At 45.1% G+C, this 9,816-nt stretch overlaps 1 protein-coding gene across 1 annotated transcript in view; it reads right to left on the reverse strand.

Annotated features, from left to right (window-relative positions):
- GDAP1L1 (ganglioside induced differentiation associated protein 1 like 1) overlaps positions 1-3,261 on the reverse strand; it is a 35,607-nt gene extending 32,346 nt beyond the window's left edge. Inside the window, exon 1 of the mRNA XM_008172135.4 lies at positions 3,004-3,261. Within this exon, the coding sequence (XP_008170357.1) occupies positions 3,004-3,183 (180 nt within the window). The 5' untranslated portion in view covers positions 3,184-3,261. The remainder of the gene's footprint in view (positions 1-3,003) is intronic.
- Between the last annotated feature and the right edge of the window lie 6,555 nt (positions 3,262-9,816).

Consider the following 9,816-nt stretch of genomic DNA (forward strand, 5'->3'; position numbering starts at 1 on the left):
CCAAGGTCACACAGTGAATAAGTGCCAAAATCACAAATGGACTCTAAGGCTTCTACTCCCAGAGTTGTCCATTAACCACTAGACCATGCTTCCTCCCTGGATGTGGAGGAGGCTTCCACTCAAGCTAAGAGAGAGCCACCATGAGCTCAGACTCCATTTCAGAGCCCGGAGTGGAAGAGGATTCTTATGATAATAAGCACTGGCGTACTGGGACAAGCCTCTCTCTACGAAATAACCTTTGGTGCATTTTGGTTCTGATGCAAGCAGCAAGCTCGACAGCCCTGGAGACGGATCTCCTCTAGTCACAGAACATGTACAGCACGCACAGCAGCAGGGCAGCCTTCCCACACACAGCGCCCTCCACCAGTGTAGCTCCACCCTGACTACAGGTCAGGAACTGTATCTAGACTAAGAGAAGAATTCATTCTATCAGGCTTATTCAGTGCTTGAACTCTCAGTTGAGGCTGCCAAGAAGGAGGGTGTTCAGACTAATTGCTATGGCAATTTTTATCACATAGAAACCTGATCTGCTAGGAACTGGACTAAGACCCACCAACTCGTTTCATACAAGCGACACCAAAGAGCTGTCGGAAGGTAATTACTTTGGGTTACAACTGACCTGGGCTGGATTTGAACTGATAACCAAGCTGTGAAGTGCTCACTAATCAAAGCAGTCCCCTGAATCTCCATGTCAGCTGCTGAGAAACTGTCTGTAATAGCCTGCAAGGGATTCGGCCACCAGATCCAACGACCTTGCCTAGCTAGACTATTTCTTTGGAAAAATCATAGGTCTGGGTTCCAGATGTGCACAGCTGTATAAGAGCCACTGACAATACATCTGCATCCCAGAGACCTAGGGTGAAATCCTGGCTCCACTGAAGTCCAGGGGTGCTTTGCCACTGACATCAATAGGCCACAAACTCACCCCTGAAGTCTGAGAGGGACCATCAATTAACGGCAGAAGGTCCAAGGCCTGGTTTAGAAACACTGGGCCAAATGTATACCTGGTGTAACTAACCCAGCTGGGTTATACAGGAGTGAATCTGGTTCTTTGGCTTGTGCAAGTTACCCTGCTTCCCTCCCCATCTTCCCCAGCTTGTTTCTGTAGGAGACGGTCTTATGCTCTGGCCATGGTGCTGAATGGGGAGGCTGGACCCAAACCTAGAACAAGGAACCCCAGGTGTTTCCTTGCATGGTGCTAGATCAGGTGGCCTGGCTGTGCGGAGCATGTCAGAGTACTTCTATCATCAGGCATCTGCCCAGAAATTTGAAGTTTTGTATAGTGCCAGACACCTTGATTGAAAGAAGAAACCTTTTCAAATTAAAAGCCTACTTCGCAGCAATGAGGGCCAAATCAGGGGTCAGCAGATGCTCCCCATGTCTTAGGGTTTGCCCCTGGAATCCCACCCAATTAGTCAATATTCAACAACCTTGGCAGCAAGATGATTGATCTGTGTAATTAGTCAGGGAGACAGGGGATTGGAAACAGCTTTACTCCTAGAGGATTTTTAACAACACCTCTAACATAAAGGAAATTTCCTACCAGAAAGAGGGTTTGAAGGATATTTAGATACCTGGCATGGATTTGCTTTCTCCAGCATGCTGTGTCCATTACACTTACATATACAGTACTATGCACTGTAATATTTAGCAGGTTGTCTTGCTAGTTAATCCCTAGTTACAGTGAACATGTTTCAGGGTGTTATTTCTTTGCAAGTGACTTTAAAAAAATCAGATTGGGATTTCAATAAATAATATGAGATTGTGCACTGTGACTTTAAATGTGCCCTATAGTGTTCATGGAGTGGTTCTGGCAAAGGTAGGGCTAGGCCTGGATTGGTTGTAGAAAATCCTGTGTGAGTGGCTGGTTAACTGTTTCCCTCCCAATGCTGGGAGACAAATGAGAAAAGCAATAGATAAAGATAGAAATAGCAACCTCCCAAAGGGGACATTGCAATGCAGGGAAGGAAGGAAAGATAGGAGTCAGATTGTTTACCCTAAAGACTCAGCTCTGCTAATGCAGAATAAACACTTTAGTTAGAAGAGAGGGAAGAAAGGACTCAACATTTGTAGACATCTGGCTGCACTGTGTGCCCTAGGATTTCTCTGTGCACACACACAAACCCGTCCTCCCCCCTCCTTGCTCCCCCCCACAGCCTCACTGAATGTGCTTGGGGTGAAGGGAGAACATTCTGCTCTCATGGGAACCCAGGGCCCTTGCAGCTTGAAAACTTTATGTTCACCTTCTCCACTATGAATAATTCAGCTCACATATATAATGAATGTAAGGAGAACAACTGGGGCTGTTGGTGACTAAGAAAATAAGGTCAGGTTTGTTGAACGCTGGCTATCCTGAGCTGCAGAATAGAACATTCACTATTGACTGGAGAATATGATTGATTGTTATTTGTTACTAAAATCCGTGCATGGCAGCTCTGAACTGACTCAGAGAGTCGAGGGAACAGGATTTCAGTAGCATTGCTGCAGCATCAGGAGCAAATGCATTGTTTGGCACAGTGCTGAGTCCGCTTTTCAAATCCATGGATACAATTCTGTACCAGGATGTATAGGAACTAATGGTGACCATTGTACATATGGCTACCGTCCCCTCCCCCAACACCAGGAGACTCCTAGCTAGCCAATATTTCAATGCAATTGTCTTTGTCTACCCTTCTCCCTCTCAGGTGAGATTCAGGTGTTAGATGAAGCAGGATCATAAATTAGAAACATCTCCCAGTACAAAATCTGATCCCAGAGCAAAGGCAGAATTACAGTGAACCCCCCACCTCCTGCCACCCCAGACAGAGTCTGTCAAAATGCAGAAATACAGGCACAAAACACACCGCTATTTAGATATTCTGGTTGCCAGCTGCACCCCTATTCATCTCTGAATAGCCAATCTACTCATCCCACAAAACACCCATCCAAGCTGTTCTCCCAAGTCAGGGATATGCCCTGGATATTGGAGGTGATTCTTCCCTGGGAATTCAGCACAGCATTTACCTTTTGTGAGCTGAAAGACTGGGTCCAGTGATACAAAACCAGCCTATCCTTGGATCTGAGAGCGGGGTCTGTTGGGTCCTGGCTGTCCTCAACCTCCGCAGATTTCCCTGCATCATTCTCAAGAGCTGAAATGGGCCACCAGCTGCAGTTGGTGGGAGTAGCATTGTTGGGAGTCGCCATGACAGCCTGAGATTGGAAGAACAGGGGAAGGAGAGAGCAGCAGCAGCTGCACTATCCAAGCATCACATGGGCTCATGGAAACAGCATCATTACTCAAGCAAGTGGACTGAATTTCATTACACGCTCGGTATTAGGTGGGGGACGCCAGGCAGCAGAATCAGAATCGGGTCTGATTTTACAAAAGCAGGGGATTGTGTGTGTTAAATCACAGCCCGTTTACACTCAGGCCAGGGCTTCCACTGAAACATACTACACTGGGCATGCATTGTTTCACTGGAACAGAGCAGAAACAGTCCTTGCTACCTGTGCTACCCACTCAGGAGTCCACATGCAACTCCAAACCCCACATCTCATTAGGAATGTTTTGGCAATTGATACTAACATTTGGATCACTTTATATTTGATAGATATTGAATAAACTGATTCATAAATAAATGTGGTCTGTAAAATGTCCAGCAGGTGCTTTCCTACCTACAGCCCTGTATGGAACAAAGAAGCAAGGATTCGTCAAATGGTCTTGTGTTTCTGTATGTTCCGATTAACTATTAATTAATTATTACAATTTATTTGTATTGCAGTAATACCTAGGGATCCCAGTCACGAACCAGGATCCCAATGTGCTAGGTGGTGTACCAGCACAGAACAAAAAGACAGTCCTTGCCCCAAAGAGCTCACAAATGTGGGTTACAATTATTTACAGAAGTGATGGCTCAAATTTCAAGAATTGGGAACATGCCTTTCATATGCAATTATTGTAATTATGCATGCAGTTAGAGTCAATGCTCATGTCAATGTCCGGCTAGACATCTAAGGGCCTTCTGTGGGTGCAATTATTTTGACTTTGAGTACTTTCACTGTATGTGGGGATACAGATTGGTTGTGCACATTCACATGATAACGAACACAGAGTTCTGGAATCAGGGCCTATAGGCCTCACTATTTGACTTCATATCTAGCAACACTTCCTGACAGTGTGCTCTGTCATCTGTACCACTGAAACAGTCTCCCAAGAAAAATGCTAGAAGCACCATTTAAGATTAGACTGACTAAAGTCTGGGAAAATAAAATAAATCCTGGATGGGCTGGGAGGATGAGCTCAATCACTGAGGGGAACTAAATCTGTGCCCACACAAGATGCACGTGCAAAATGTGCTGGTGCACGTTTGCACATGTGAAAACCTTGTAACAAATTGTGTCTCGCTGCTGGTTTGTGTGCACAAGGGCTAGGCTTGGAATGCATGAAAGGACAGACCTGCACATTTTGCTAGGGCATTTTCAGAGACCGGTCCCCATGGGGCTTTCCCATCTCCAGCTTCTTTTGATCCCCTGACTTTGCCCCTAATGCTACAAATGTAGAACTAACCCTCTGGGGTGAGGGGTGGCTGGAGGGGGACTGAGACATTTGGTGAAATGTGCCCCTGCTTTAGAGCATTTAACAGGAGCTCCCCACCTCATTCGCCACAGGCATTGTCTATGGGGTGACATGCAAGGTGGGTCTGGCCTCCACAAATAGATTTTTAAATGAGCCAGATTTCTTTTAAAAACCATTTATTGGGGGAGGTTAAAAGAGTTAAAATGAATCAGCATTTCGCAGTGCATTGTGTCCCACAAGAGGGAAGAGCTGGGGGTTAGGAAGGGCTATTGCTGCCCTTGCTCCTTTATCCTCTTCAGTCTCATGAAACAATCACGGAAGAGATTCTCTCTCTATAGCAAGGGCTTGCAAAGTGCAGCTGGAGGCCTCAGCGCAGCCTGGGAAGACTAACAGAAACAGCTGTTCATCTCTAGCGTTTATGACAGGGAAACTCAAGCAGCAGTCAATTTCTACTCAACTGCCAAGAGAGATCCAGCCCGCAGCCTTGAGGCTGTGCATGCTGTATTACAGGTACACCTCTACCCCGATATAATGCGACCTGATATAACACAAATTCGGATATAACGCGGTAAAGCAGTGCTCCAGGGGGAGGGGGGACTGCGCACTCTGGCGGATCAAAGCAAGTTCGATATATCGCGGTTTCACCTATAACGTGGTAAGATTTTTTGGCTCCCGAGGACAGTGTTCTATCGAGGTAGAGGTGTATATAAATACAAACTTGGGCCTGCCTTTAGGGAGCTGGCAAGTTGCTGATGTGGCCCTCTTTGTCACAAACTTTGTGCACTCCTGATCTGCAGCTTACACAGAAGCACAGTCTGAAGTGCAAAGAAAGGCATTGCCACCTTCCCCAGCTCATCCTAGTCTTGGATTTAGCATTTTCTATCCTCCAGGCACAAGCGGTCTTTTCATTGCCCTTAAAGCATCTTTCCAGATCCCTTTATATTAATAACTGTCACTGACAAAGTACATAATCAAATGGTGCCGCTGTTTTGGGCTTAGAACAAGAGAAGAGAAGGGGAGCCACTCAGTATAAACCTATCAGACCAGATCATTGTCCAGCAAGCACCATCTAGTGGACTATTTGATTTTATACTATATATTGTGCAGTCAGGAATAAAAATGACAGTCTCTGTATCTTTCTGAATCCTGCAGATATTCACATCCTTTGAGAGTGTGTACTTGGCTGGCAGTCAGACAGTGTGTGGCCTAACAAACCAAGCAAAGGATTGAGAGACAGGATTGCTGGGTTCTATTCTTGGCTCTGATGCTGACCTTGTGTGACCTTGAGAAAGTTCCCTTCCCTCCCTCTCCTGTCATCAGTTTCCCCATCTGTAAAATGGGGGTGAGACTGATCTTCCCTAACAGCTATTGTGAAGTGAATTTGTTAGTGTCTGAAAGGTGATGACTGGAAAAATGGAAAGCATCAAACTGCAGGCATGCAAAAGGTTGAACTACTGTGGGCTCGCTAGCTAGGAGATTAAGAGTGAGATTGAAAGGTGGGTGAAAGGCTGAATCCAGGACTTCATAAACACAGAAACATGGCCCAACTTAAAAAAAAATGGTGGAAATCAGCTGCTGTGGTTTTTCCAGCTGGCCTGAGCCAGTGAGTGCCAACATGTATCCTATAGAATCATAAACATAGAACTCAGGAGGTTGTCTAGTGAAGTCCATGACCCCCAGGCCAGGGCAGGATTAACTATACCTGCCAGATGTTATCTAACCTATTCTGAGAGTGGAATTCATCCCTCCCCCTTTGAGGAGCAAAATAATTCAGTGAACCCAGCTGCCTTTCTGCACCACACTCAAATGGAGCCAATGCTGAGGCTGGCAAGAGTTAACTTATTTGATGCCTTTGTCTTGCAGCACTCTACATGCTGTGAAAGTAACATGAAGCCAATGAACTCGGTGAAGAATTGGCCCAGCTTTGTTAGCTACTTGTTTTGTAATGGTTTTGCGCTGTGGCTAGAGGAAGAGTGAGAAGCAGCAGGAATGGAGGAGCTTGTAAGAATAAGAGAGCACCAAAATGAAGGAAGGGGAAGAGGGGCCGTCGCAACTCCTCACGTGCCTTGTCTAGTCACGACCAACCAACAGGGTTTTGTAGGCACTACGGTAGAGGTGAGGCCTATGAATTATATTCAGGAGTTTTCCCCAGGCAGCATGGAAGGAAGTAGGATGGTGTTTAATGAAGAAGTTGAATGGTGGGCAAGGCAGCCAGGGGATGCTGGCAGATCGAAGGCAGCAGCTGACACCACCATGAGTTATTAGTTAGGCTGAGATAAAGAGGGAGCCAACGAAGGGACTGATGTGATCAGAGAGACAAGCCATGATGATGATCTTAGCAGCAGTATTCTGGATGGACTTGCGGTGAACCAGGCTGAAATAGTCAAGCTGTGAACAATTCCATCTAACTCAGGACACACAGGAAACTTCATTGGAGAACCTGCTTTCGTGCTATTTCCACCTGTTTTGCAGAGCTAAGTTCCAGAGTTCAAATAAAACTCCAAGGTTCTTAGTACTTTAGGATGTTTCTTGGAATGGTTTGAGTTCCACTCTTTCCTACATTGCTTCCCCAGCCCGGATCAAATAGCATCAGGACTTGATCCATGCTGTGTGCTGAGAAATGTGCTATGATTGGTGCCATCTGCTGCATTTACAATGTTTGAGTTTGATGCCAAATTATCATAGTATCAGCCTGTCAGTCCAGGCTCCCCCCAGTTCCTGTACATCTTCCCAGCAGCAAGGTCATTGCTCAATTGCAGTTGGTCTACAAGCACCACTGGAGTGCTTAGCAGGAGCCACTGGCCCAAGGTGACCTGGGATTCCCTTTCACCAAACACAGTAACAATGGAGCGCTCTCATTGTCAGGGAAAATGGAATGGCTGGGCCAGTTCTCAGTGCTCCCGCTGGTACATGGAGAGTGGGCTTTTGTTTGATGTTTGTTTGCTATGGGTCACAGACAATGAATACCAGTTTCAAGGGGAATACAGGCATAGCCTAGAAGAGAAAACATGTCACATGGATGCTTTATAATATGGGTTTGTTAACATCTTGGGCACTTCTCTCAAGGGCAGGCAGTCACCATTTTATAAGAGGGTATCTTTGCTAATGACAGCATTGCAGTCTCACTCCCCTTGAGAACAGGAAATGGCAGAGGACATTTCTTCACGGAATTCTCTGTAGATGAACATTCTCCATTGGCCCCCTGCTGAGAAATGTTCTTTTTTGAAGAATGGGTTAAAAATCATTAATCCTAAAAAACCACCACCTGTGACAGATTTACTCAAAAGGAAGGAAAGGGACAGATTGGGGAGGGCGTGAGAGGGCGGGGAGTGTGTGTATGGGTAGGAGAAAGCCACAGGAAGGGGATATTGAGTAATGTGGTTTGCAGGGGGATGTGGGAGGGAGAAAGTGAGAAAATGGGTGTGGGTAGGCGTAGAGAAACGCAGGGGACATGAGGGAAACTTAGGTGCACGTACAGGGGAATGTGGAGGCCAGGAGCTGGGGGAAACTGGCCAGTACACTCTGGCTGGTTTGTGCTGCTCCAGAGTAGGGTAAAAGCAGAAAGAGCCTCCTGCTGGAATCTGGCCCTAAAAGTTAAAAGAAAAAAAAGATTGAAGCTATCTAATAGCCTTAACATTCTCTTTGCATTTCTTTAGGGTTCATGTATGAAACTTATTAATAAAAAGCAATACAAAGATAAAAACATTGAGCTGGAATTAAAAGGTAAAACATGACAGGGATTTTGTAATTATCAGAAAGCCCAAGAGATTCAGAGTTAAGGCTAAACTTAAAAGAAACCCAAACCGTGTTAAGGAATGGAATGCACAGGTAAGGCACCCAAATAACCTTAATTGTGCCTTCTAGTGACATGATGAGGGAGAAAAGTCAACAAAATGAATTTGTCTAAAAATCAGTTTAATCTCATCTGGGACTACAAACACTACTATGCATTAATAATAGTCGTATAGTTATTGCATGGCATCACTAGAGGTAGAACCTGTTGGTTCAAGCTGACGCTTGGAGCTGCGGTGCAACACAGATGATGTGCGCAACACAGACGATGACGCATTGTTGATGAATGCCTGCTGACTAGGTTCAGCGGTGGCCTAGAAGAACTGCATCACGCCACTGAAAATGCCATCGCTTGGCTAGAGGATTATGCACATGCTAAATAAAATAAATCACTACGGGGAAAGTTATGGTTCTTTAGGTGCCTTAGCTGTGTGTTTCCAGACTGCAGCATGTTTAGATTTCTTTTAAAAGCATTAACTCTGAACTTCCTGGATTTGCAATGCTTTTTTGGGGGGGATAATTACAATATCCCTGTAATATACTTACCCATAAATTACTGATCTATACTCAACCTGAACTCCAGATGTATGTAGATTTTATCTGGGAATTCTCACTGAGGTTCCGCAGCACAGAATGAAAGTACAGACACATACACCTGCTACAACCTATTTGTAAAGAAACTGCAGTAGTTCTCAAACCTGCTACCCACTGATCTTGAGGTTTACAAGTAGAGATTGCAATAGTGCTTGGCAGGGCACATGCAGGCCGTTGGCCCTTCTATCACAGGCCTGTAGCTGGTGCTCAGTGCGGAGTGAGCTTGGGAAATTATTTGCCCTGTGAAAAAAAGTAGATGAAAATGGAATGGGGGGGGCGGGTGTCATTTGGTAAGTTAAAAAACCCCCCAAAGGTTTTGATTTTTGACAAATGTAAAAACAGAGACCCTTCAGTTTTCAAGTGTGTTTTTTGGTGAAAATTTCAGTTTAGTCAAAAGTGCCATTTTCTGCCAACAGAATGTTTTGACAGAAAATTTTCATTCAGCTTCAGTGTTATTGCCCTTCATCATCTAGTTTGTATGATGTGTGTATAGTCTCTCTGCCCCATTCCAGACTCTCTGCCTATGGCAACACTGGCCCAGAAACAACCAATGAGGAAAAACCCTAAGTTGATGTACACAGGTGCTGATTTTCTCCTATATGCAGTGTGGCCTAGTGGACTGGGATTCAGATCTGAATTATTGCCAGCTCTGCTATGGGCCTGCACTGTGACCTTGAGCAAGTCACTTCACTTTTCTCTGCCTCAATTTCCCCATCTATAAAATACACAATACTTATCTCCTTTGTGAAGCGCTTTAACACGTACAGATGAACAGTGCTATGAAAGAGCTAATATTATTAATATTATATAGGGTGCAGAAACATGCTCTACTACAGTCTGCACTTCTAAACATAGCTGTGAGGAAGAAGCCTTCA

This window comes from Chrysemys picta, chromosome 13 (assembly GCF_011386835.1).
Source record: "Chrysemys picta bellii isolate R12L10 chromosome 13, ASM1138683v2, whole genome shotgun sequence".
NCBI lineage: Eukaryota > Metazoa > Chordata > Testudines > Emydidae > Chrysemys > Chrysemys picta.